Here is a 23,455-nt window from a genome sequence, read left to right as displayed (position 1 = left end):
CAGACAAGCACGCGGGCTGGACGACGGTCCGCCCGGGTCGACAATACTGTACTGCGTCTGCAGACAGTCCTTCAATATGCTAGAGGCCTAGTGGAGGCCCGGTCTGGACTGACTCGATGAACCGACCGAGCCACGGATCCTCGTTCACTCATTGAATACCGGCAGTGCATATGCTCCTTCGCCCAAGACAAGAGATGATCACCTCATTAACTTAGTACCGTAGTACCACACAACTGTACACTGGAACTACATACTCGATTGAGTATACATCCTTCAGTGATGCTGTCAAAGCTACCTCCGGGGTGGATGTCAATTCCAAAAAAAAAGCCGAACCCATCCACTAAGCCATAATCATGTCCGTCTGGTCCGTCCAGACAAATTCTGCATCCGAGAATCCAATCCTCATCAATGATGAGATTGATGTTCTCGGAAATTCTCTCGCTTCATGGTCCGATCGATCCGTTGGCCAGATCTCCACTGGTCATGATCCACGATGAAATGGAAGGCACCTCTTCCAACCCAATCGTCGGATAAGTCCCACTCGACACATCGATTCACGCCTCAAGACGTGGTGAGCCCAAGATCCTATGCTCATCACTCTCCGACCCTCCACAGGCCTCCCGGCACAAGAAGATCCACTCTAGAAGCACAGAAGTGCAGCCAGCGTTATACCGTATACCCCAACACCAGCATGTCCCTCGTCTTTACCGCCCAACTATTTTACCATTTCACCAAGTCCATCGATCTATAGAGACCTGAGAAAGTATATAGTTCAGCCTGACCAAAAGAGCCTAGTTTATGCACAGCTTTCACCATCTATAGCTTACTCCTCTACCCTCGTACCCGAGTTCCCTATAACCCATTCATAGTGTGGCAGACATCCGTCCTTCCGAGTGTCGTCGTGCGCGAGTGCCAGTCTTCTCCGATCCACAGTCGAGGCCCCTTCTCGTGTCGGACGTGTCCCACGAGGACTGTTTTTGGAGGAAAAAAAAAGGTTCCAGAACTTTGTTGGGATCGTGACCGGGTGCCTCAACGCCAAGGCGTCTCCGACCACCGGCGCTACTCGCCGAAAATCCCTCCAGAAAAAAAAATTCCCATAATGGCTTAACCTTCCCACCTGAGAGGCGCCTCAGGACTCTCAGCTAATCCCACCAACAAAGGCCCCCCCCTGCCTTCGCCTCTTGCAGTCCACAGTCCACAGTCCACAGTCCAGCAACACGCCGACTAGTCCACCTTGCCAGTTCCTCTTCGTTGTTACCCGCCTGAGGTTGCCCCCCTCCCCCTCTCGATATCAAATTCTTCCCCTCCCGACCCTTCTCCAAACTTTCCCTTTTCAACCTCCTTTCTCAACCTCCCCTTCTTTCTCACCTCTGCTCCCACACGTCTCCCTCCCACCTCCCATCACCATGTCTGAGCCAATCAGGAATAAGAAGGCCGATTTCCCGGTCGCCCCGTAAGTTTTTCCCATGCAACTTTTTGCACCTTCCCCTGCTTATCAGCGGCGAGGTGTTGGTCTGCCAAAAAAAAACGCCCCAACTGACATGTTGAAAATGATTCCAGGACCCCTCAAAACACTCCGGCCAACAATGCTCCGATCTCATCTCACGCCCAGCAGCCTGGCGTGTCCAGTATCAAGGAAGGTAGGCGATGAATGACTCTTCCGTGCCCGTTTCACAAAGCGAAGGGGGAAAAAAATTTCCCAGAGCCAGGGCCCTCCCCCACCAACCGCTCATCATGATCTCGGGAAGGATTTCCAGTGCTGACCGCTGTTTCCCCAAACAGAGCCCATGGACAGCGCCGCTGCCGCCTCTCTCTTTGCCCGTAACCCTGCCTTGATCAACATGATCCAGGGTAAGCTTGGTCAACTCGTCGGTCGCTCATCCGGCTACATCGAGTCTCTTCCCCCCGTCGTCCGCCGCCGTGTGGCCGGCCTGAAGGGTATCCAGAAGGAGCACGCAAAGTTGGAGGCTCAGTTCCAGGAGGAGGTACTGGAGTTGGAGAAGAAGTACTTCGCCAAGTTCACCCCTCTGTACGAGCGTCGGGCCACTATCGTTAACGGTGGCATCGAGCCCACCGAGGAGGAAGTCGAGGCGGGCAAGGAGGATGAGGAAGAAGATGAGGAGGAGACCAAGGAGACCGAGGAGCAGAAGGAGGAGACCTCCGCAGCTGGTATCCCCGAGTTCTGGTTGTCGGCCATGAAGAACCAGATTTCGCTTGCTGAGATGATCACTGAGCGCGACGAGGAGGCCCTCAAGTCGCTCACCGACATTCGCATGGAGTATCTCGACCGCCCCGGATTCCGCCTCATCTTTGAGTTCGCGGAGAACGAGTTCTTTACCAACAAGACCATCACCAAGACCTACTACTACAAGGATGAGAATGGATACGGTGGCGACTTCATTTACGACCACGCCGAGGGGTCCAAGATCGACTGGAAGGATGACAAGGACCTGACCATGCGTCTGGAGAGCAAGAAGCAGCGTAACAAGAGTAAGTCTCGCTTTTTTTTTTTTTTGATTGATTGAGACCCCTGTTACCCTTTTGTCGAGGTTTTCACCCACCTCTACTCTGCCCCCATCTCTCTCTCTCTCTCTCTCTCTCTCTCTCTCTCTCCTGCTCCTCTCGTTTCCTGTGCGATATCTCAGGCACTGACTCTTTTGTTCCACAGACACCAAGCAGACCCGTATTGTCAAGATCAGTGTGCCCACCGAGTCCTTCTTCAACTTCTTCTCACCACCTCAGCCCCCTGTGGATGATGATGAGTCGGTTGCCAGCGACATTGAGGAGCGCCTGGAGCTGGACTACCAGCTGGGTGAGGACATCAAGGAGAAGCTCATCCCCCGTGCGATTGACTGGTTCACCGGTGAGGCTCTGCAGTTTGAGGAGCTGGGTGATGACATGGATCCCGAGGACTTTGATGATGAGGATGACGAGGATGAGGATGAGGACGAGGATGAGGATGAGCGCGGTTCAGACCGGGACATCGATGATGACTCGGATGAGGAGGTAAGCCTGTCCCGTGCGCCTGGTGACGGTGTCGCACGCTCCCCCGTCCCCCTCCTCTTAACCCGACCAGACGATCTAACCTGACCATCTTTCTTTTCTCCAGGATGGTACCTCCAAGCCCAAGAAGGAGGCTGCCGAGTGCAAGCAAAACTAGACTTCCCCTCTACGAATCCTCTTTCCTTTTCCCCTCCTCACCTTTCCTCCTCTTTTCCGACCCTCTAAAAGTGGCTCGCCATTGAGCGGAGCAGCTCACTGACATGTTTCATGGAAATCCTCCCTTGTGTTCTCGACGTTATTGCTATGTTTCCCTTTCTCACCTCATCTCTCCATCTCCATCTCACTGATGCCTTTGTCCTCTACACCTTGCACTGCGTGAAATTCTGAGTTTTGTCTACCTAATATCAATTTTTTCCAATGAATTGACATACCATCGTGTGTAATTCATTGTTGTGCCCTGATGTGTGGGTGTTATGGATGGCTGGGTCTATACAGATCGAAGTCTCCTGCACTCCGGGTCGTGAAACTGTGATCCACGTAATAGCAGTGCCACGTAAACACGCACAGTGCATCGTCCAGTGTGGCTGGGTAGTGCATCAGTCGGTTCAGGACCGGGTGCTGGTCGCCCGTATCGTATTCATGTTCGTATATGTCCTTGGGTCACTTTGACCAATCCTTACTGAAGAAGCTCCGTCACGTATTAAGTAGATGTTTCGTATCAGACCTATGTATAATAGAGTTCATGTTTAGTATCTCCCACCCATCCTTGCGATTGCTTGACCTACGGATGCTGTCCCCTGGAACGTGGACCTCTCCTCGTCTCATGTAGAGTTCCAGCAATTGTCCGAATTCATCGTGAGCTTGAAGTAATTTTCCCACCAGGATATCCATCTTGTCGACCATCCACAACAGGTTCACGTTAATGCTTCTCGTGCATGGATCATTTTCTACGAGTCCTGACTCGGTCCTGTCTCGATGGATCCGGCTCCACTTCACTCTCCTCCGAAGCGGCTGGGAAGGTCGATCATGATTCCGCTATTTGAAGGATGCTGGGTTGGTTATTTCCCACTCATAGTGTGTGCGTGTGGCACAGAAGCAGATTCCCCGAGCTGTGCGAAGGAGGGTTGATTCATCCAAGCTTGCAGTTTTATACTTCTCCTCACCGCTCTCCCCAATCTGGAGATCATCCTGGGCAACCGATGAACGACCCTGTCAGGCACACCAGCAAGAAGGCGGTGACCGAAGCAGTGTGGGGGTGTGGCGCGGTCCCTCTCGATTGTGCCCCCCAGTCCCGTGGCCGTCCCCGAAGAGAAGCTCCCCTTCAGGGGCTGGCTCGCTTCCGCTGGGCCAGCTGTTACAACGGGATCTCGGAGTATCCTTCTGCCATTTTTATGACACCCTTCACTGGCACTCGCGCGCGCTCTCTTTACGCCCTCCACACTCCCCGACACGGTCCTCTTCTTCCATTCATCCTGTGCTCCTCACTTTCCTTCTTTCAGATCATGAGTGGATGAGTGGTTGCTATGAGACTACCCTGTCTTTCGACCGCTTATCTTGTGATTTGATCTGCCCTTTTTTTTGAATTCCTGCGTCTTAGTACCTCACATCTCGACTCTCTTCGTCCGCTCCCCTTCCCTCTCTTCTCTTTCCTCCCTTTCCCCATCATTGGGGATCTTCGACTCTTGCATAACAACACCACGAACGCACGCCTCTTGAGAAAGTCACCCTCGACTGCGTGCGCCAATCACATAGCGTTCACTCAATCTCACAACACAAGATGGCGCACATCTACGAGGTTGGGACACGGGCCTGGCAGCCTGACCCAACAGAGGGATGGGTCGCATCAGAGGTCAAGGAGCGGTTGGTTGATGAAGACAAGGTTCGATTGGTCTTTGAATTGGACAATGGAGAGGTAAAGTTACCCCGCGCTCCCTGTGAAAGTGAGAGCTCGTGATGAGAACGCCGTCACACGCTGGTGACGCAATGTTCTGTTTCCTTCCTCCTATACAAACACACCGCTGACCAAACACATGAACTGGAACAGACCAAAACCGTCGAAACCACCCAGGCCGAGCTTCAGGTGGACAACAACCCGAACCTCCCACCACTGATGAACCCAGCCATGCTGGAAGCCAGTGAAGACTTGACAAATCTCTCCCATTTGAATGAGCCTGCGGGTGAGTCTCTCCCCTCTTTGCGATATCACCTGAGTGCACGACAGCCAGGCACAAGTACAAGTTGAACTGACCAGACTTCCCCGCACAGTGCTACAGGCCATCAAGCTCCGCTATGCGCAAAAGGAGATCTACACATACAGTGGTATTGTGTTGATCGCCACGAATCCTTTTGCGCGTGTCGACTCGCTCTACGTCCCTCAGATGGTTCAGGTGTATGCAGGGAAACAGCGCGCTTCCCAGGCTCCTCACTTGTTTGCCATCGCCGAGGAAGCTTTTGCGTAAGGGATGCCCTGGAACACTTACCGAGAAAGCCCTTTCACGCTGTGCTTTGTATGCATGCTAATCTTCTCTCTCGGTGGACGATAGGGACATGCTTCGGGACGGCAAGAACCAAACAATTGTGGTCTCTGGTGAATCGGGAGCTGGAAAGACGGTCAGCGCTAAATACATCATGCGCTACTTTGCAACCCGCGAATCAGCCGACCAGCCTGGCAAATACACCACCAGCCGCGCAGATGCCACGACCGAGACGGAAGAACAGATCCTGGCGACGAACCCCGTCATGGAAGCCTTTGGTAACGCCAAGACCACTCGCAACGACAACTCGTCTCGATTCGGTAAATACATCGAGATCATGTTTGATGACCAGGCGAATATTATTGGCGCCAAGATCCGCACATACTTGCTGGAGCGATCACGACTGGTATTCCAGCCATTGAAGGAGCGCAATTACCACGTCTTTTACCAGCTCGTGGCTGGTGCCACCGATGAGGAGAGACAGGACCTGGGTTTGTTGCCTGTGGAGGAGTTTGAATATCTCAATCAGGGTGGTACACCCGTCATCGATGGAGTTGACGACAAGGCCGAATTCGATGCGACCCGCAAGTCCTTGACCACCATCGGTGTCACCCAAGATCAACAGACGGAGATCTTCCGGATCCTGGCGGCTCTGCTGCACTTGGGTAATGTGAAGATCACGGCCACCCGCACTGACTCGACCCTCTCCTCCTCCGAGCCCGCCTTGGTGCGCGCGTGTGAGATGCTGGGCATCGACGCCAATGAATTTGCCAAGTGGATCGTCAAGAAGCAGCTGATCACCCGAGGAGAAAAGATTACCTCGAATCTGACCCAGCAGCAGGCCGTGGTGGTGCGTGATTCCGTCGCCAAGTTCATCTACTCGAGCCTCTTCGACTGGCTGGTGGAAACCATCAACCGGGGACTGGCCAAGGAGGAGGTGGTGGAGCGGGTCAAGACGTTCATCGGTGTTCTGGATATCTACGGGTTCGAGCATTTCGCCAAAAACTCCTTTGAGCAGTTCTGCATTAATTATGCCAACGAAAAGCTGCAGCAAGAATTCAACCAGCACGTCTTCAAGCTCGAACAGGAGGAGTACGTGCGGGAAGAGATTGATTGGAAGTTTATTGATTTCTCCGACAATCAGCCCTGCATCGACCTGATCGAGGCCAAGCTGGGAATCTTGTCTCTGCTTGACGAAGAATCTCGACTGCCCATGGGCTCTGATGAGCAGTTTGTCACCAAGTTGCACCATCACTTCGCTGCGGACAAGCAAAAGTTCTACAAGAAGCCTCGATTTGGCAAATCTGCGTTTACCGTCTGTCACTACGCTGTGGATGTCACCTACGAGTCGGATGGTTTCATTGAGAAGAACCGGGATACCGTCCCCGACGAGCACCTCGAGGTTCTGCGCAACTCTTCCAACAGCTTCATCAAGGAGATTCTGGACACCGCGGCTGCGGTGCGCGAGAAGGACTCGGCGGCCGTCACGTCCAAATCGGTGACCGCGGCTGCGCCCGGCCGCCGCATCGGGGTCGCTGTGAACCGCAAGCCAACGCTGGGTGGGATCTTCAAGTCTTCCTTGATTGAGCTGATGAACACCATCAACTCCACGGATGTACACTACATCCGCTGTATCAAGCCCAACGAGGCCAAGGAGGCGTGGAAATTTGAGGGTCCCATGGTTCTGAGCCAGCTGCGAGCCTGTGGTGTCTTGGAGACCGTCCGCATTAGTACGGCTGGGTACCCGACGCGATGGACGTATGAGGAGTTTGCCATTCGATACTACATGCTCTGCCACTCCTCCCAATGGACCTCCGAAATTCGGGACATGTGTCATGCCATCTTGCGCAAGGCCCTTGGTGATGCCAATCATCAAAAGCAGGACAAGTACCAGTTGGGTCTGACCAAGATCTTCTTCCGCGCTGGTATGCTTGCGTTCCTGGAGAATCTGCGCACATCACGATTGAATGAGTGTGCGATCATGATCCAGAAGAACCTGCGTTGCAAGTACTACCGCCGCCGCTACCTGGAAGCCCGCGAGTCTATCCTCACCACGCAAGCCTTCATTCGCGGATTCCTCGCTCGTCAGACGGCCCATGAAATTCGTCGCAACAAGGCTGCCACGACCATCCAACGAGTTTGGCGTGGATCCAAGGAGAGGAAACACTACAACTTCATCCGCAACAATGTCATCCTGGTGCAGTCGGTGATGAAAGGGTTCCTCTGCCGACGCAATATCATGGAGACGATCAACGGCAACGCAGCCAAGGTCATCCAGCGCGCGTTCCGCTCCTGGCGTCAGATTCGGGAATGGCGTCACTACCGCCACCAGGTTGTCATCGTGCAAAATCTGTGGAGAGGTATTCAAGCGCGCAAGGCGTACAAGACCCTGCGTGAGGAGGCTCGCGATCTCAAGCAGATTTCGTACAAGCTGGAGAACAAGGTCGTGGAGCTGACCCAAATGGTTCAATCCATGAAGCTGGAAAACCGGTCCCTCGCCTCGCAACTGGAGAATTACGAGACTCAGTTGAAGTCGTGGCGTGCTCGGCATAACGCGCTCGAGGCACGTGCCAAGGAACTCCAGGCTGAGGCCAATCAGGCCGGTATTACCGCGGCTCGATTGGAAGCCGTCGAGGAAGAATTGAGCAAGGTCAGCCAGGTGTCGGCCGACTACCAAGCGACCATCAAGCGCATGCAAGAGGAAGAGCGGATCAGTCGCGAGAACCTACGCGTCGCCACGGAGGAGCTGGAGCGTCTCAAACTCGCTGGTGCGGAAGCGGAGCAGGAGAAGACCGTGCTGAGGCAACGTGTCGTGGAACTGGAAGAGGAGCTCGAGGTGGCCAAGCGCTCGGTGCCGCTGAACGGTGGTCATGTGGACGCCCTCAATGGCAATACCGCTCAAGCACCCCCGAGCGGATTGATCAACCTTGTTTCATCCAAGAAACCCAAACCTCAACGACGCAGCGCGGGCGCGGAGAAGATCAGCACCACGGATCGCTTCAGTGGAGCATACAACCCTCGGCCAGTGTCGATGGCTATCACCGGACACAGCGCGGCTCGGGCCGCTGCGGCTTTCTCACCGGGACTGGATTCGGTGGAAGCCGAACTCGAGCAGTTGTTGTCTGAAGAGGATGATTTGAACGACGAGGTGACGATGGGCTTGATTCGCAACTTGAAGATCCCCCTACCCAGCTCCAATCCTCCTCCTACAGAGAAAGAGGTGCTCTTCCCCGCCTACCTGATCAACCTGGTAACCTCGGAGATGTGGAACAATGGCTTTGTCAAAGAGTCCGAGCGGTTCCTGGCCAATGTCATGCAATCCATTCAGCAAGAGGTCATGCAGCACGAGGGTGAGGATGCGATTAACCCGGGTGCCTTTTGGCTTTCCAACGTGCACGAGATGTTGTCCTTTGTCTTCCTGGCTGAAGACTGGTATGAGGCACAAAAGACGGACAATTATGAATATGACCGCCTACTGGAGATTGTCAAGCATGATCTGGAAAGCCTGGAATTCAACATCTACCACACGTGGATGAAGGTGTTGAAGAAGAGACTCTACAAGATGATCGTACCCGCGATCATCGAGTCGCAATCCCTCCCCGGTTTCGTCACAAGCGAGACCAATCGCTTCCTCGGCAAGCTGTTGCCCTCGAACAACAACCCGGCGTACAGCATGGACAACCTGCTGAGCCTTTTGAATGCGGTGTACCGGGCCATGAAGGCCTTTTACATCGAAGGCTCGATCATCATGCAGACCATGACCGAGTTGTTGAAGTTGGTCGGCGTCACGGCCTTCAATGATCTTCTCATGCGACGCAACTTCCTGTCATGGAAGCGTGGCTTGCAGATCAACTACAACATCACTCGGATCGAGGAGTGGTGTAAGAGCCACGACATGCCGGAGGGGACGTTGCAATTGGAGCACTTGATGGTACGTTTTTCTTTCTGACAGAAATTGCTGTGGTGAAAAATCCATCGGGAACACCTCGGGTTGAGTTGATCTTCTGCACGTTTTCGATACTAACTTGGCATTATAGCAAGCCACCAAGTTGCTTCAGTTGAAGAAGGCCACCTTGAATGACATTGAGATCATTCAAGATATCTGCTGGATGTAAGTGAAGCCGCCGCTCCGTTTCACCACGATGTGATCGAATGACTGACTGACGCTTCCCTTTCTTTTCAGGCTTTCACCCAATCAAATTCAAAAGCTCCTGAATCAGTATCTGGTGGCCGACTATGAACAGCCCATCAACGGCGAGATCATGAAGGCCGTGGCCTCTCGTGTCACAGAGAAGAGTGACGTCCTTCTCTTGACTCCTGTGGACATGGAGGACAGTGGTCCCTATGAGATCGCTGAGCCCCGAGTGATCACCGCTTTGGAGACGTACACTCCATCCTGTAAGTTGGATTCCTCCCACTTCCCGCTCCGTGCATTGGCCCGGTCTCCTTGGTGGCCTTGTCCTTTTTTGATCGAGATATGCTGACACTTTTACCCTCTTTCTTCAGGGCTCCAAACACCACGCTTGAAGCGTCTCGCCGAGATTGTCTCTGCACAGGCCATTGCGCAGCAAGACAAGCTCGGGATAGAAAACGGGGTTCTGGAAGAGTAGACGCGGGGCTGGGGTTGTTCATTGTAAATTAGACATGTTTCTTTCTTTCTTTTCTTTGATCTCTGAAAGATGTTTCCTTGTCAGCTACGGATTAACGACCAGTGTGATACTTTTTGTTCATTTCTTTTTGGGGTGTTTCTTTTTTGACGTGTTCTTGGCATCCTCTCATCACCGTCATTACTTGCATGTTGCTTCGGGCGGATCTCCGGTTCCGATTTTTGTGAGAGTTTAGAGAGCATGCAGAGCAGAGTCGACCGGCTCTGGCTCTGACCAATGTGGGTATGTCTTGTTGGAGAGATACATTGATGAAGTTCTTTTCTATTTTCTCTTTCCCTCCCCCCGTCCCCCCATTCTTCAACCTTTTTATGTTCTGTTGTGTTCCATGACACGAAGTCGCTGTCACACCGCCTTTCATTTCTGGCCTTGTTGATGACATATGAGATCTGTGAGATGGGGTTCACTTTGGATGTACTTTTTCGGGATGAGAGTCGCTATCTTGTATGATTGCCAGTAATTCTTCGGAGAGCGGGCGGTGGAACAACTTGATTGCCCAAGAGCGGCACACCACTTCAACCTTTCAGCGTCTTCCCTTTTCCCACCTGTGATCTTTCCTCTCTACACTCCAAAAGCATTCATCAAAAGATTCTCAAATAAATCCAACGACCCTCCCACCCTCTGACCATGCCTCTCACCAAACTCAACTTCATTACCGGCAACAAGAACAAACTCGCCGAGGTGCGAGCGATTCTCGGCAACGTCATCGAGGTCGACAACCAAGCCGTCGATGTCCCCGAGATCCAGGGGACTATCGAGGAGATTGCCAAAGAGAAAGCCCGACGAGCTGCTGAAGCGGTATGTCTGTCTAGGCTTAGTCCTTGCACATTGTGCCGTATTGCATCGCAGTACTAGCATTCTCTAATCCTCAACAATGTCGCGAGAGAGAATCTACGTACTTGGACCTGACTGACCATTATTTTCTGGCAGATCAATGGCCCCGCTTTGACGGAGGATACGGCTTTGGAATTTGATGCCCTGAAGGGATTACCTGGTCCATACATGTAGGTTTTGGGGACCCTTTTCTCTCCACCTCTCTCTTTTCCCCCGTGATTTCTTGAGGTCCCTGGCCTCTTTCTGTGGGTGAGCTCAACCTTCTTTGGGAATGAAATGATCCAGATCCAGTTGAGGAGGTTGTGTGATGGTGATGACTCGGAGTTGACTTGCTAATTCATATGCAAACCCTGGCAGTAAAACATTCATGGAATCGCTTGGCCATGAAGGGTTGAACAAGATGCTGGATGGGTTTGAGGATCGTAGTGCGCAGGCTGTTTGCACCTTTGCCTTTTGTCGGGGACCAGGAGAGGAGCCTTTGATTTTCCAGGGACGGACGGCGGTATGTCTTTGATTCCAGTCGGATCTTTTGCCTTGAATCTATCCAGAATCTCGAGGTTGAACTGGTGCGATACATCCTCTATCAGCTTGCTAACACCACCGCTGGGTAACAGGGTACTATTGTGCGGCCCCGAGGTCCCACCAAGTTTGGTACGTTGAGTCCCTTTGGATTTTGCCTTCTGGTCTTTTACGTGTTTAAATCTGGTTACGATTTCAAGCGGTATTCAGAGAACTGACTGTCTTCTAGGATGGGATCCTATCTTTGAATATGAAGGCAAGACATATGCCGAGATGGATAAAGAGGCAAAGGTAAGCTTTCACGCCTCATTTTCCCCCGAGAATACCAAGCCTTCTCCTTCCGCGTGTCAGCAACGTGGCACCACGATTCGTTGGTTGATGCACGAATGATCAATCCCCCAATATCTGAACACGCTAACCTCGCAATTAGAACAAAATTTCCCATCGATACAAGGCGCTGGTCAAGCTCCAGCAATGGTTGGCAGAGGGTCAGCAGTGAGCACGGCGCTTGGAGCAACAGTACAGTGGCATAGATCATAGATCCGCGGGAGGGGTATAACTAGACATTTCTCTTCCCCCCCTCTCTCTCACACACACACACGCACGCAGAGAAACCAAACTAAACCAAACACATCCACAATACAGATGCGATCCAGATAGCCCAGTATATGAGAACAAAATAAAATTATAAACCAGACATCAAACATCAGACATCAGATATTCATGATTCAACAATTCAATCCTTCAACCTATGAATCCAATTCACTCAGCATCTTCCGCATGGGACTTTTTCCAATTCTCAATCCACTCGGCGATTCGTGCGCAATTGCTGTCGACATCTCCGTCCTTTTCACTGTTCAATTCAATGACAATCTCCTCGTCATATGCTTCACGGGCTTCTTCGAGCAATACGCCAAAGATCTCTGCATCGAGGTTTTCTTGAAGCTTTTCCTCGTGGTATCCTCTATCAACATTGTACCGGTCATGTTAGAAAGAGACTATTCAAAATGGCAGAAAAAAAAGAGAGAGAAAAAGACAGAGGAAGAGGGAAGGAATTGCGCAGAACTTTTCCAACAGAGTCCAACAAGCGATCACTCTTGCCCTTAACCTCGCGGCAAACAAACGGGGTCGAGGTTGGCAAGAGGAAGAAGAATAAAAAAAAGGAAAACATGAAACGCACCTTGAACTTAACCGATCATACAAAAGGGACGTTTCAGGACAGCGTACGACAACGACGAGATCAATCCACGATTTCGGAATAAGGTCGCAGGCGTGCCAATCGATCAAATAGCCACCTTGCAGAACTTCGTCTTCGATAGCATCGAGCAACTACTCAAGAATTGGAAATGAAAACGATTAGCACAAGTACGAAAACATCTCAAAAAAAAAAAAAGACAAAAAACAAAAAGAAAAGCAAAAGCTTTGTAGATAACGAACAGCAACTATCTCTCTCCGCCTCCGCCTCCGTAGATGCGCGCGCGCACACACACGCATATACAGACCCCTCCACCAAGAACGTCTCCCCGTCGCATCCACGCTCAACATCGAGAAAGATTCGGGATGAGACTAGCTTGCGCACATTCGCCAATCCCTCCTGACTCCCTCAATCCCCCAAAAAGAATATAAAAAAAACATCCCAATCATATCAACATACCTTATCCTCATCAACCACCCAACTTTTCCGCTCCTCATCATATTCATCAAAGCAGTCGCGCTCCTTGGCGATCTGGTTCACAGACAAATGCTTCAGGCCTGTGTCCTGGGCAAGTTGTTCGCAGTGCACGGTCTTGCCGACGCCCGGAGTGCCGGTGATGATGATATTCGGTGAAGTGCGCATTATCGCCGGAGATGGAAGTTGTATGGGTTTGGGTTTAGGTTTTGGGAAGAAGGGCGGGGGTCCTTTTTGTCCACTTCTCTTCAAGAATTGTGTGAGAGAATAAAAGTGGTCGAAGGATTGCTGCGCAAAGGTTGGGATTATTTGAAAAAATTATAAAAGATTGGATTGTGAGAATGAGTCGGCGAACCTTGCGACTTGTTTCTTCCCCGCGGATGTGGAAATTATTTCGGATTATTCTTCGACCGCTTATCGCTTATCGATTGTTGATTATCTTTTATCTTATCACGGGGTACCGGGGGATATCACATGGCGCCCATATAAGCCACATGCGTACTGCACAGTTCCACCCTCAGCAGCGTTTCCGCGTCGATGTTACCAAAAAAGAGGATGGCTCATATCACTCTTGTATATGACCAAGTCTGATTTGCAGAGAATTGCTTTACACGAGTCCAAATATGTTCTAGAGACGAGAAAAAGAAAATCCTGGCGCAAGATCTGTTCAGCACAGACGACGTCCAGGAGCGTCACTACCCTTGCCACGTTATGACATTCATCTGGTTCCCTGTGAGAAACAGCTCTGGTGGGAATTTTTTAAGTGTCTGTACAAAGTATGAGTGTAAAAGCGTTGGTTTGTGTCATGTGTATCCAGGCCCTTTTTACATCATGATACTGGAGCCCGTCTTCGTCCCCGTCTTACTAGGCTCGTCACCTGGTATTGGGATTAACCTGTCAAAGAGTAAAGAATCAATCAGATATGTTTCTCTTCTACCTTTTTGAAACATCACACAGTATCATTTAAGAAACAAACTTACTTGAGCAGCTCAAAAAGCTTATATTTCTGTAAATACCTGTTCCCTCGACGGTACGCCTTTAGCAATCGAGCCGGATGGTCACTTTTCGCCGAAGTACCAATTAGGCGCTGCATCGCCGGAGAGGTCTTGAACATGGGATCAAACACGAGCAAATTGGCAGATCCGTCGTCGCGGATTTCAAAGCCAATGATGGTCATTGAATGGCCTGCCGTGAACCACGATTAGAAGGACGTGGAGAATAGGGGAATGATAGGCAGCTGATTTCGCGCTCAGTTCTGTGTGTGTGGGTGTGGACCATGACTTACCATCGTGTTGGAAATAGATCGGTGGTAAGTCTGTTTGAAAGACTTTGATTGACTCGTTGTCCACCGGACAGGCGGCACGAAAGTAATTTGCTACTTCCATGTATAGTTGATCGTGTGCCGGTAGTCTATCACTCGAGGCAAGGCTGCTAGCATCGCAGCTGTAGAAATCAAAGATATTTGTCAGCAACCTTGTCTTCCATGTTTGGTTCGGAAGGTGTTGGAGAGGGCCAAATACTCACGGAATTTCAAGGCTCTGAAAGAGAGCTTGTGCCTGATGAAAAAAAAATCAGAGTTACCGATTAGTTTACTGTCATTCTGAAAAGGGCCGCAATTCCCCTTTATTGAAATTCCGACTTACTTCTGGAGTCCCGATGAATTTCCTCGTCCCCTTAATCCCTCCCGTCTCCGTTCTCCCTGTACTATTAAAGCCCATGTCCCAGGCCTGCTCAATCAGATCCTGTAACTCCAGAATAGATGGTATACCGTGGGGAAAATGCGAATGGCCCAATGCTTGCGTTTTGTTGATATATGAGATCAACATCTGGATGTTGCGATATCCGCAGAACCCACCCTCACGCGAGAGCTTGCAGATATGGCGCACCTTGGGATTGCAGAGAAATGCGCGTTGAACTGTCTTGTCTTGCTCGCAGAGCCTCAAGATGACGGGAATGAGCTTGTCTGTCTCATTTTCCACGGTAGTTTGCCGTGCCAATTTTCCATCTGAGGTGATGTGGGTTTGTTTAGATGTTCGGCCTCCTTTTTCCAGCAAATGTTTGAGCCATGATGGCATTTTCTTTTCATGGGCGTGGGGACCCAGTTCCGCGCGCTACAAAGTAACATCAGTATGGAATTTTCCACAAGGAAGAAACAAACAAATGCTCAAACACAGAGAGTGAGACGTCGACTTACCCCCAATCTCATCGCACCATCTTCTCCTCGATGTCGTGGCGGACTCTTCGCCTTAGCAGGTTTTGTGACATTATTTCTTCGCGCCATGTCTCGCCCCGAGCCGCGCTTTCCACCTTCCAACGCTCCCTGAAGATCTAACTCGTCTTCCTTCCCCAATGGCAGATCATAGTCATCTGTATTAGCGGAATCATCCGCAATATACGGAGCCGAATCTGTCTCGCCATCTTCAAAGGCAATCCCCTCTGCAAGATGCAAATCCAGATGAGTGGACAGCTCGGCAGTCGTCACTGTCTCGCCGCATCCATGCGGACAATCGACATATTTCTCGGTGGGATCTTCGTCTGCTTCTCGCGGAGATTGCGAGTGAGATCTCGCATTTGACCATGCATCCACCTCAGGTTGATGCGATTCTCGGTGCCAGTCGCCATTCTCCGGGTGGCAATGGTCAATGTGCATTTCCAGAAAACTGGCGTCCGTGTCGGAGAATGGACAGAAGGGACATGATAGAGCCTCTGATTGATTCATGGCTCCAGATTTTCAAAAATCGATCTCCCGCCTCTTTTTTTGAGACCGCGACCGTCTACTGGTTCTGTTTACCTGGATGGTGAGTTTGTTTTCGACCTCTTCAAAGTCGTGGTCTGTCGAATTGAGGGGAAAAGGTCGAAGCCTCGAGAAATGAGGATGCTACACAAGCTCTTGGTTCAGCAGAGTCGCCGGACCACGCGCACAGTAACCCAGTGATGCCACCTGTTTTTGTACGGAGTAAGACCAGTACCTCTTGATCTTGTTGGTCGACAAGTAAATACTCGACTTTGCAGCGGTAACGATAGATGCTAGATGTCCTTTGAAACTTTTCAATCTCGCGGTGCCTGGAAATGTGGCGTGGGGGTGAGTGAGGTGAGACCCACTTCTGGCCGCAGGTGGAATCAGATCAGCCTGACAAGTCAACCTTGTCACAGGTACCTACAATAGCGACCTCAAGTGAGTATTGAGAGAAGTAGAAGCTACTAGACTCGCATTTCATATGGTGTAGAATGATCTATCAACGCTGGATGGTGCGATTTGATCGATCGGGTGTCTTTTCGAATGAGATACACACGGTTCATGACTAGATCGCGCGAACTGAATCAACGAATTGAAGACAAATGCACCCCAATAAGCAGGCACTACACAAAAATAGTCAGCATGTCTCAATGATCTTGACTTGGAAAGAATGTATGAAGAAAACTTCAATCTGCATGTCTCACCTTATGGTTTAAGCCTTGGACGGAGCAGAAAAAAAGCTAAATAGATTGGATTAGTAGTAAACGTGTCTTACTATCGTTCATTTTAGTCCAAGCATGACAACGGCAAGCACAAGCGAAGAAATTGCTATTTTCAATACAAATATCAACATTAGACGTGCCAACAACAGAAGAATTCACAATGGAGGTATCAGCAATAGCAGTGTCAACAACAGAGGTACAAACAATTGAAGTATCAACAATGCAAGTATCAATATTCGTGTATATCATCGCACGTGTAGAGAACATCAATTCAACGCAAAACAAGGACAAAATGTCTTTTCATCGTATTCCACCATCTTTTGCGAGTTCACTTTCTGAAAAACCCCGAAGATCGTGCAGATAGGTACCGAAGCGTGCCGAAATCTCAATCACATCTCTCAAGTGTTCGTAAGTAAGAGTGGTTTTCTTCCACTTGGCGTACTGTCGAGTAGTGGTGATGATGTTTCTGATTTGGCGTCCATTCAGCTTGATCTGCTTGAGAGCATTGAGGTTCTGGCGCAGGTTTTCAAAATCGATATCTTCCTTGAGATTCTCAAGCCGGTCAATGAAGATCTGCCAAATCTGATGTCTTTGATTGGCACCCAGCTCAGGGTAATGAATGGCCAGCTGAATGCGGGAAATAAAGGCTTCATCGAATGTCCCCACACGGTTGCTGGTCAAGATGAGAATTCCCTCGTAGTACTCCAGCACACGCAAGAAGACAGAGACCAGGGCGTTGCGCTGAAGATCCTCGAGGCTTCGTTGCTCCAGGAACACATCCGCTTCATCGAGTAGGACCACGCAGTCCCAAATACGTCCGAGATGCAGCACCGAGTCAAGGTATTTTTCAACTTCCTCCGGTTTGGTGCCCACATCTCCACAGGTCACCCGATAAAGGGGTTTCTGTGCAATCTCAGCGACTCCTTCTGCGGTAAGAGTTTTCCCAGTGCCTGGGCCGCCGTGGAAGAGAAGAATCAAACCACTTCCTTTCCCACTGATCAAATCAGTGGACTTTTCCTCTTCCAGCTGACTGACCACGAGAGCCTCGATGAGATTCTTGGCCTTGGGGTCGATGACCAGGGAATGAAAGGCCTCACGGTTCCATTCCACGTCGGAGATGCAGTCTACAGCAAGGTCACTCCAGACTTTTCGACGAAGATTAAATCCTTTGATTTGCGATGGGAAGAGATACTGAAAGCGTGCGTCGTCTCTGATTACGTCCAGGCTAAGTTTCTGGGTAGACACATCGCGCGAGGCTTGGTTCTGAGGATGCAGAGTGCGAAATGTGTCCATATCAATCATGTAACGATCGGCCGTCTGTGAGTTTTAGCATCTGATGCACTGCATGTAGTTTGAGAGACTGAGAGCGGGACTGTTACCGGTTTGTGAGATTTATCATCATTCCCAGGTTGATAAGTGATGAGACTTTTTTTGCGGCACTTCCAAAACGTTGAACCTCGCTTTTGGAGCAGCTTGAAAATGGATTCGGGAGCATGTCGGAGTGGGAAAATGTTCAAGTCGGCAATGGGAATGATTTTGTCCCAAGAGTTCGCAGGAAATTCAATTTTCAATTGCTCTCTCTTCCACGCAAAGGACCCATTGAACTGCAAGGTCTTTCCACTGAATTCACAAATCAAGTTTTCACGGGATTGCCGTGACTGAGAATCAATCCAGTCTTCCAGGCTGGATGGCCTCTCCTTCGTTGTGTTCTCAGGATCCATCCCCAAATGGTGGATTGCGGAGGACATAGAGCTCGTCAGAGGACTCATCGAAGAACCAAAATTGTCCTGTCTGGGGACAGTGGGCTTGCAGTAATGCTCTGGTCTTAGGGTGAGCCAGGACTGCGCAACGAAACCAGTGAAGAATTCCGCTGACTTCTGGACTAATACATCGCCAGGCTTGAAAAGATACTGAAGATATTGCGGCGTTATTGTGCCTTTCTCCAGCAGACTGTCCGCCATCTCAAAGTCTTTTCCCAGCGCGCGTTCCACATAAACCAAGAAAAGCCTGATTTGTTCAAAGGCTTCGGTGGTGAGAATAGACTGGATCTCCTCCATGTCCTCACGGCTGTGATACACGAAAAGATATGGTGCAAGAACCCGGCAGTTCATCGTATACTCGGCGAGTATATCTTTGAATTCTGGCTTACGCCTGAGAATTGCTTCCAAACCCTGCCTCAAGGCCACCTCGACTGGCAGAATGAATTCGGTTGAAGGTGGAGGAAGATGAAGGTGATCCATCGATTTGGAGTAACGGGGCCCGATGGGAGCCTCCAGACGCAGGATCTCTGGGTATGTGCGAAGGACGACAAATGCAATTCCTGGGTTTTTCAGAAGATACAGCTCGAGGTTATTGATTCGATTCCGACATCTTAAGCGCGCAGTATTTTCCCCGTTGGGTGTCATTTCTGGCTCGTCCTCGAAAAGAGTTCTGTCCAGATGTGAAGGACTCTTGTCATAATCATCTGCGGGATTTTGAACTTCCTCATAAAGACAGTAAAGGACTTTGAATCGTGCTGGATGTCCCTGCTCGCCATTGGCAAGACTTTCAAGCTGCGATTCTAATTCAACAATGCGGTCTAGTAGTTTCTGGTTCTTGGAAAGGATTTGAATTGCTTCCCTTTTACTCCCAGCCAGTTGACTCTCGTTAGGTGCCTCTGAAGCAGCAGAGCTGTGTGACTCTTTGGGAGGGGGGCTAGATGGAGATTCTTTCGCCAGATCTGGCCACCTGAGATTCGCCGCTGCAGGACCTTTCGAAGCCTCGGTTTGCATATCGATGGGACGAGACAAAGACTCGTCTAAAGAGACTTTTAAACGTACACCCTCCCCATCCTTTGACTGGCTAATAGAGTCCATGAGCCAAGGGCGGGACTTCAGTGGCCGAGTACCAGGTTTCCGTCGCAGCTCTTCCCCAGGAATTTCTGGGTAGGAGTGGAGGTAGTAGGAGTTTGGCAGTTGATCGCCTTCTGAATTATCTGAGGAGGTGACTGGGCCGTTTTCTCCAGAGGCAACTGCCATAAGCTTGCGCCTCTTAATGTCGCTACCTTCACTTTGGTCATCCGTTATAGTCAGATGCTGGTATGAAGTCACTCGCGCCTCTGGTGAGGAGGGTAGGGAAGTCCACTTCAATGGTACCCAATCTTCCTCTCTTGTCGGCTTAATCTCCCCTGACAGTGGGGCAAGATTCCGGATAGTTGATCTCGTGGGACTCGCCCTGCGTTCTCCTGATCGGCTCTTCATGGAATGAGCAATACCTAAGATGATAATTAACCGTGTTCAGACAGAATAAGAGGGGAGGTGAGCATTGGTGAAATGCGATTGTGATGTCGATAGATGATCTTTCTGAGGGGGCCGGTGCATTGCTGGCCAACTGCGCTCGAACACATCTCGCTGCAGTTGAAGCACTCGCTCAAATCACGTGAATGAGGCTGAGTGCTCAGTTCTCCTCATTACGACCGTGCTACTGAGGCCTATATCAGAATTTGTCATGGAATTTGATGTAATCAGGAATTCTCTTTCAAGGTATCACTGTCAGGTCATCCGTTTACAGCCATGGATAAGGATCTGCCAACGACAGCCATCTCCCACTGGTATCGAGGAGAACGGTGAGTGCCAAGGAGATGCCCTTTGCGGCCTGTCACTATGCGATCTCACACTTTGCTAGTTCCAATGACTTTGAAAATGCAGAAATTGCCTTTGAGAATGCTCGGAAGAAATTTGAAGCAGATGGAACCCGAGATTCTCGGAAAAAGGACCAACTCCGCATGTTGAATGTGGCAACAATGGACGACCTTTTGCATGCGGTGAAGGACGCACAAGAGAACTTTCGTCAAAATCGAACTGGGTCTGCTTATGGACGATATATGAATCAGCTTGCGGAAAAGATCCATTATTATGGAAACATTATGGATGTCCTTGTGCAACATCATCCCGAGTTCACCTCCTTGGCGTGGGGTGCAATGAAACTTCTGGTTGGGGTAAGCGATCTTTCTTTGACCTCTCCAACAATGACAAATCGATACACTTGTGTCATTGAGAACATGTATTTTAACATCACTCCTCATTCAAGGCAATTGTAGAGCACAAAACGACCGGACTGACCATCGCAAATGGCTTAGTGGATATCGCAGACGCTCTGTCCCGTGCTAAGCTAGCAGTCTATCTATACCAAACTTCGTCGATCAAGCAATTATTTGCATCTCTATATGCCCATATTATACGATTTCTGCTACGTGCGTTAGAATGGTATGAAGAGGGATCTTTCAAACGCGCTATTCATGCTGTCACCAAGCCCGCCGCCCTTCGGTACAACGATATCATTCACGACATCAATAGTACCACCGACAAAATGATGGCCCACGCGGTCGCAGGTAGCCAGGTGGAGCAGCGCGACATACATCGCAGATTTCTCAAGGTCCAACGCACCGTCGAGGAGAATGCATTGTCGAACACGACGGGTCAAGCGGAGATATTGCAAAAACTTCAAGACTTGTACAATCTTGTTGCCATCTCACGGGCCGAGCAAGCGGGAATTTCTCGCGCTGTATTCAGCATTCAATCAGCTCAAGCACTTCAGGTCATACACGCCCAGTGCTCCATCGACCATCAAAGCTGTCTGCAAATGTCCATCGGTCTCCGCAATCATCATCGCCGCACATTGAGAACCAAGACAACGCCCTTTTGGAAGACACCTCGCCTGCAAGCGTGGAATCGATCATCCACTTCCTTACTTTTGCCCGTTCAAGTCCGGATAGCCGATCGATTGGTTGCTCAAGATTTCTGCACGAATATTGTCGAACAGCTTCTCCATAACAGGATAGCCAATCTCTGGGTCCTGCCCCACCAAAGCGAATGTCATCCTGTGATGGCCACACTCAAGAGTCTCATTTATCAGACCGTGACTGTGATCGATTCCATGGGCTCGAAGAGCAATATTCTCCAACATATGGATCGGTTTAATTATGCGGTCCTTGTGGAAGACTTCCTGGATGTCCTTGCCGGGCTCCTCCGCTCGTTGACAGTAGTGTATATGATTGTGCAGCTGCAAGCCATTGACCCACAATACTCCGCTGATTTTATCTCTTGCCTCCACCGCTTAATTCAGAAGATGTCTGATACTGGCTCACCAACTGTGCTCAGAATACTCGTCCTCAGCTGGAGTCCCAAAAGTCCATTGTTTGAGGAGGGCGGGACTCGACCACTCAAGCTGTTGATGCGTGAAAACTCTCGACGTCGAGGACAGTTGATGCCAAGACAGCCTCTTTCTCTACCAGTGGAACCTTGTGGGGACGCGGCCACCGAGTCTTGATGAACTTTGATCTCAAAACACATATTTCGAGCAGAGATGAATTGATATGGGAATTCGATATTGAGAACATATTCCATCGAATTGAAAAAAAATGTCAATGACATCGTCTATCCTGTGTTCTTTGCGCGAGAGTCTTGTGAGTAAAACATGAAAAGAGAATGATTGAGCTACTGTAGGTTGAGAACCTCCCCACAGATTAAGATAATCCACTCTCATCCAGGACCCACTCTTGCCACGCGCTACAACAGAATCCTAGGCATGGGTGTATGGGTGGTAAGCATTTGCTTGCATATTGTGAGATATTAAAAATGAACAAGCGAGGATTGAAGATGGCTCCATAGGGAGATTCTTATACTTCTTGCATACTGGAACATATTTTACTTGCATCACTGCCCCGGATGCCCACTTCATTTCAATGCCAGGACACCTTCCGTCGGCTGAATGTGCTGTTGCAGTCTACCTCGTGACTTCTTCGATGATCAACCTTAGCCAATGGAACGAAACCTACCAACCTCTCGTCAAGAAGTTCTAAGCCATAAGCTTATCGTAAGTGAGCTGCTATCAGCTAGCCAGTATCTTTTCAAGGCCGGTCTACGCAGGGCTTGCGCTTGCTGACAGAATTCGGCAATTGCGAATTGTTCTTTATAGGGGCTAGTGTGCTGATTAGCAGCAAGAGCAAGAAGGAATTGAAGATGAGATATTACCGGATATTGTGGCGTCGAAGCCAAACCATTCAACATTCTCCGTACTTTTAACGCAAAAGCGGCTCCAGTCATCGCCCGATTAGCCCCTGCTCATGCATTTCGGAAGCTTAGGTTTCTTACATCCATGTCAAACGTTTTCAAGGTTCAAACGAGACCACGAGGTAAGCAAATTGGGCCCCTCGAACGCTTACCTTTGCGCGCTGCAATAGCTCGTGTGCTGCCGTGTTCTCTTTATCTTTGCCATTTTCACCTATACCTTCAGAAGAACTTTACTTGTAGGGGTGTCGTCTCAGTGTGAGCAGATCAACACCAAGATTCTCGCGATGGTGTGTCTATAGTTATTTTCAGATACCTTTCATCTCAGGTCTGGTCTTTAAGTCTCTCTATATAGTTCGTATTCTGGAAAGTCAATTTTGTGGTCCAATTCCCGTCATCAACCACCCTCCCGTACCGAAATTATCGTCGAGACCCGTGCGTCATCTTTCACAGAGCCCATCCACACTGCTTACCCTGCTTGATTTGCTTACCTTACTTTGTGACCCGTGCGTATCGTGCTTATCGTAGACGAGGGGCCCGATTGCGTGATTGCATTGAGTGATGGTAATTGGTCTCTCATCCCGAGCGGTCACCTGTTTGGCGGGGTACCTCCGACCTCGCGACATCATTCTACCAGCAGAATAGGGCGGTGACTGGAGCGTATCCCCGAATTGGATCGAGGAGAGCGGGTCACCAAAGTTGAGTCACCGCAAAAAAATGACTCCAAAAGAAAAAAGACGCCCAGCGCCGCAGCCGGCCCACTCCTCCGCTTTCGCTTTCCCCTCC

The 23,455-nt window shown here is 50.1% G+C and overlaps 9 protein-coding genes across 9 annotated transcripts; 5 read left to right on the top strand and 4 right to left on the bottom strand.

The window, feature by feature from the left end:
- Positions 1-353: 353 nt before the first annotated feature.
- Positions 354-497, top strand: POX_e06346 (uncharacterized protein; the record flags this gene model as incomplete). Its single annotated transcript, XM_050115169.1, has 1 exon — positions 354-497. One exon carries the CDS (start codon positions 354-356, stop codon positions 495-497), a length of 144 nt encoding a protein of 47 aa, XP_049967629.1.
- A 909-nt stretch (positions 498-1,406) lies between these two features.
- POX_e06345 (Nucleosome assembly protein 1) lies at positions 1,407-3,160 on the top strand (the record flags this gene model as incomplete). The annotated part of the gene is made up of 5 exons (XM_050115168.1): positions 1,407-1,453; positions 1,561-1,640; positions 1,783-2,490; positions 2,669-3,006; positions 3,110-3,160. 5 exons carry the CDS (start codon positions 1,407-1,409, stop codon positions 3,158-3,160), a joined length of 1,224 nt encoding a protein of 407 aa, XP_049967628.1.
- Positions 3,161-3,362: 202 nt separating this feature from the next.
- Positions 3,363-3,894, bottom strand: POX_e06344 (uncharacterized protein; the record flags this gene model as incomplete). Its single annotated transcript, XM_050115167.1, has 3 exons — positions 3,363-3,401; positions 3,435-3,529; positions 3,789-3,894. The coding sequence occupies 3 exons, from the start codon at positions 3,892-3,894 to the stop codon at positions 3,363-3,365; spliced, it is 240 nt and encodes a 79-aa protein (XP_049967627.1).
- An 886-nt stretch (positions 3,895-4,780) lies between these two features.
- POX_e06343 (Myosin-2) lies at positions 4,781-10,087 on the top strand (the record flags this gene model as incomplete). Its single annotated transcript, XM_050115166.1, has 7 exons — positions 4,781-4,915; positions 5,048-5,180; positions 5,269-5,458; positions 5,547-9,408; positions 9,515-9,588; positions 9,661-9,875; positions 9,984-10,087. The coding sequence occupies 7 exons, from the start codon at positions 4,781-4,783 to the stop codon at positions 10,085-10,087; spliced, it is 4,713 nt and encodes a 1,570-aa protein (XP_049967626.1).
- A 681-nt stretch (positions 10,088-10,768) lies between these two features.
- Positions 10,769-11,993, top strand: POX_e06342 (Inosine triphosphate pyrophosphatase; the record flags this gene model as incomplete). The annotated part of the gene is made up of 6 exons (XM_050115165.1): positions 10,769-10,939; positions 11,072-11,145; positions 11,333-11,477; positions 11,590-11,626; positions 11,724-11,785; positions 11,925-11,993. The coding sequence occupies 6 exons, from the start codon at positions 10,769-10,771 to the stop codon at positions 11,991-11,993; spliced, it is 558 nt and encodes a 185-aa protein (XP_049967625.1).
- A 263-nt stretch (positions 11,994-12,256) lies between these two features.
- POX_e06341 (Adenylate kinase isoenzyme) lies at positions 12,257-13,331 on the bottom strand (the record flags this gene model as incomplete). The annotated part of the gene is made up of 3 exons (XM_050115164.1): positions 12,257-12,458; positions 12,675-12,823; positions 13,149-13,331. 3 exons carry the CDS (start codon positions 13,329-13,331, stop codon positions 12,257-12,259), a joined length of 534 nt encoding a protein of 177 aa, XP_049967624.1.
- A 656-nt stretch (positions 13,332-13,987) lies between these two features.
- POX_e06340 (uncharacterized protein) lies at positions 13,988-15,882 on the bottom strand (the record flags this gene model as incomplete). Its single annotated transcript, XM_050115163.1, has 6 exons — positions 13,988-14,057; positions 14,144-14,348; positions 14,449-14,606; positions 14,688-14,719; positions 14,807-15,274; positions 15,358-15,882. The coding sequence occupies 6 exons, from the start codon at positions 15,880-15,882 to the stop codon at positions 13,988-13,990; spliced, it is 1,458 nt and encodes a 485-aa protein (XP_049967623.1).
- A 1,040-nt stretch (positions 15,883-16,922) lies between these two features.
- Positions 16,923-19,861, bottom strand: POX_e06339 (uncharacterized protein; the record flags this gene model as incomplete). Its single annotated transcript, XM_050115162.1, has 2 exons — positions 16,923-17,939; positions 18,002-19,861. 2 exons carry the CDS (start codon positions 19,859-19,861, stop codon positions 16,923-16,925), a joined length of 2,877 nt encoding a protein of 958 aa, XP_049967622.1.
- Positions 19,862-20,173: 312 nt separating this feature from the next.
- Positions 20,174-21,929, top strand: POX_e06338 (uncharacterized protein; the record flags this gene model as incomplete). The annotated part of the gene is made up of 3 exons (XM_050115161.1): positions 20,174-20,226; positions 20,286-20,598; positions 20,691-21,929. The coding sequence occupies 3 exons, from the start codon at positions 20,174-20,176 to the stop codon at positions 21,927-21,929; spliced, it is 1,605 nt and encodes a 534-aa protein (XP_049967621.1).
- Positions 21,930-23,455: the final 1,526 nt, after the last annotated feature.

Source organism: Penicillium oxalicum, chromosome V (assembly GCF_001723175.1).
Source record: "Penicillium oxalicum strain HP7-1 chromosome V, whole genome shotgun sequence".
NCBI lineage: Eukaryota > Fungi > Ascomycota > Eurotiomycetes > Eurotiales > Aspergillaceae > Penicillium > Penicillium oxalicum.
The sequence above is the reverse complement of the archived record's forward strand: the minus strand, read 5'-3'. Positions and strand labels throughout refer to the sequence as shown.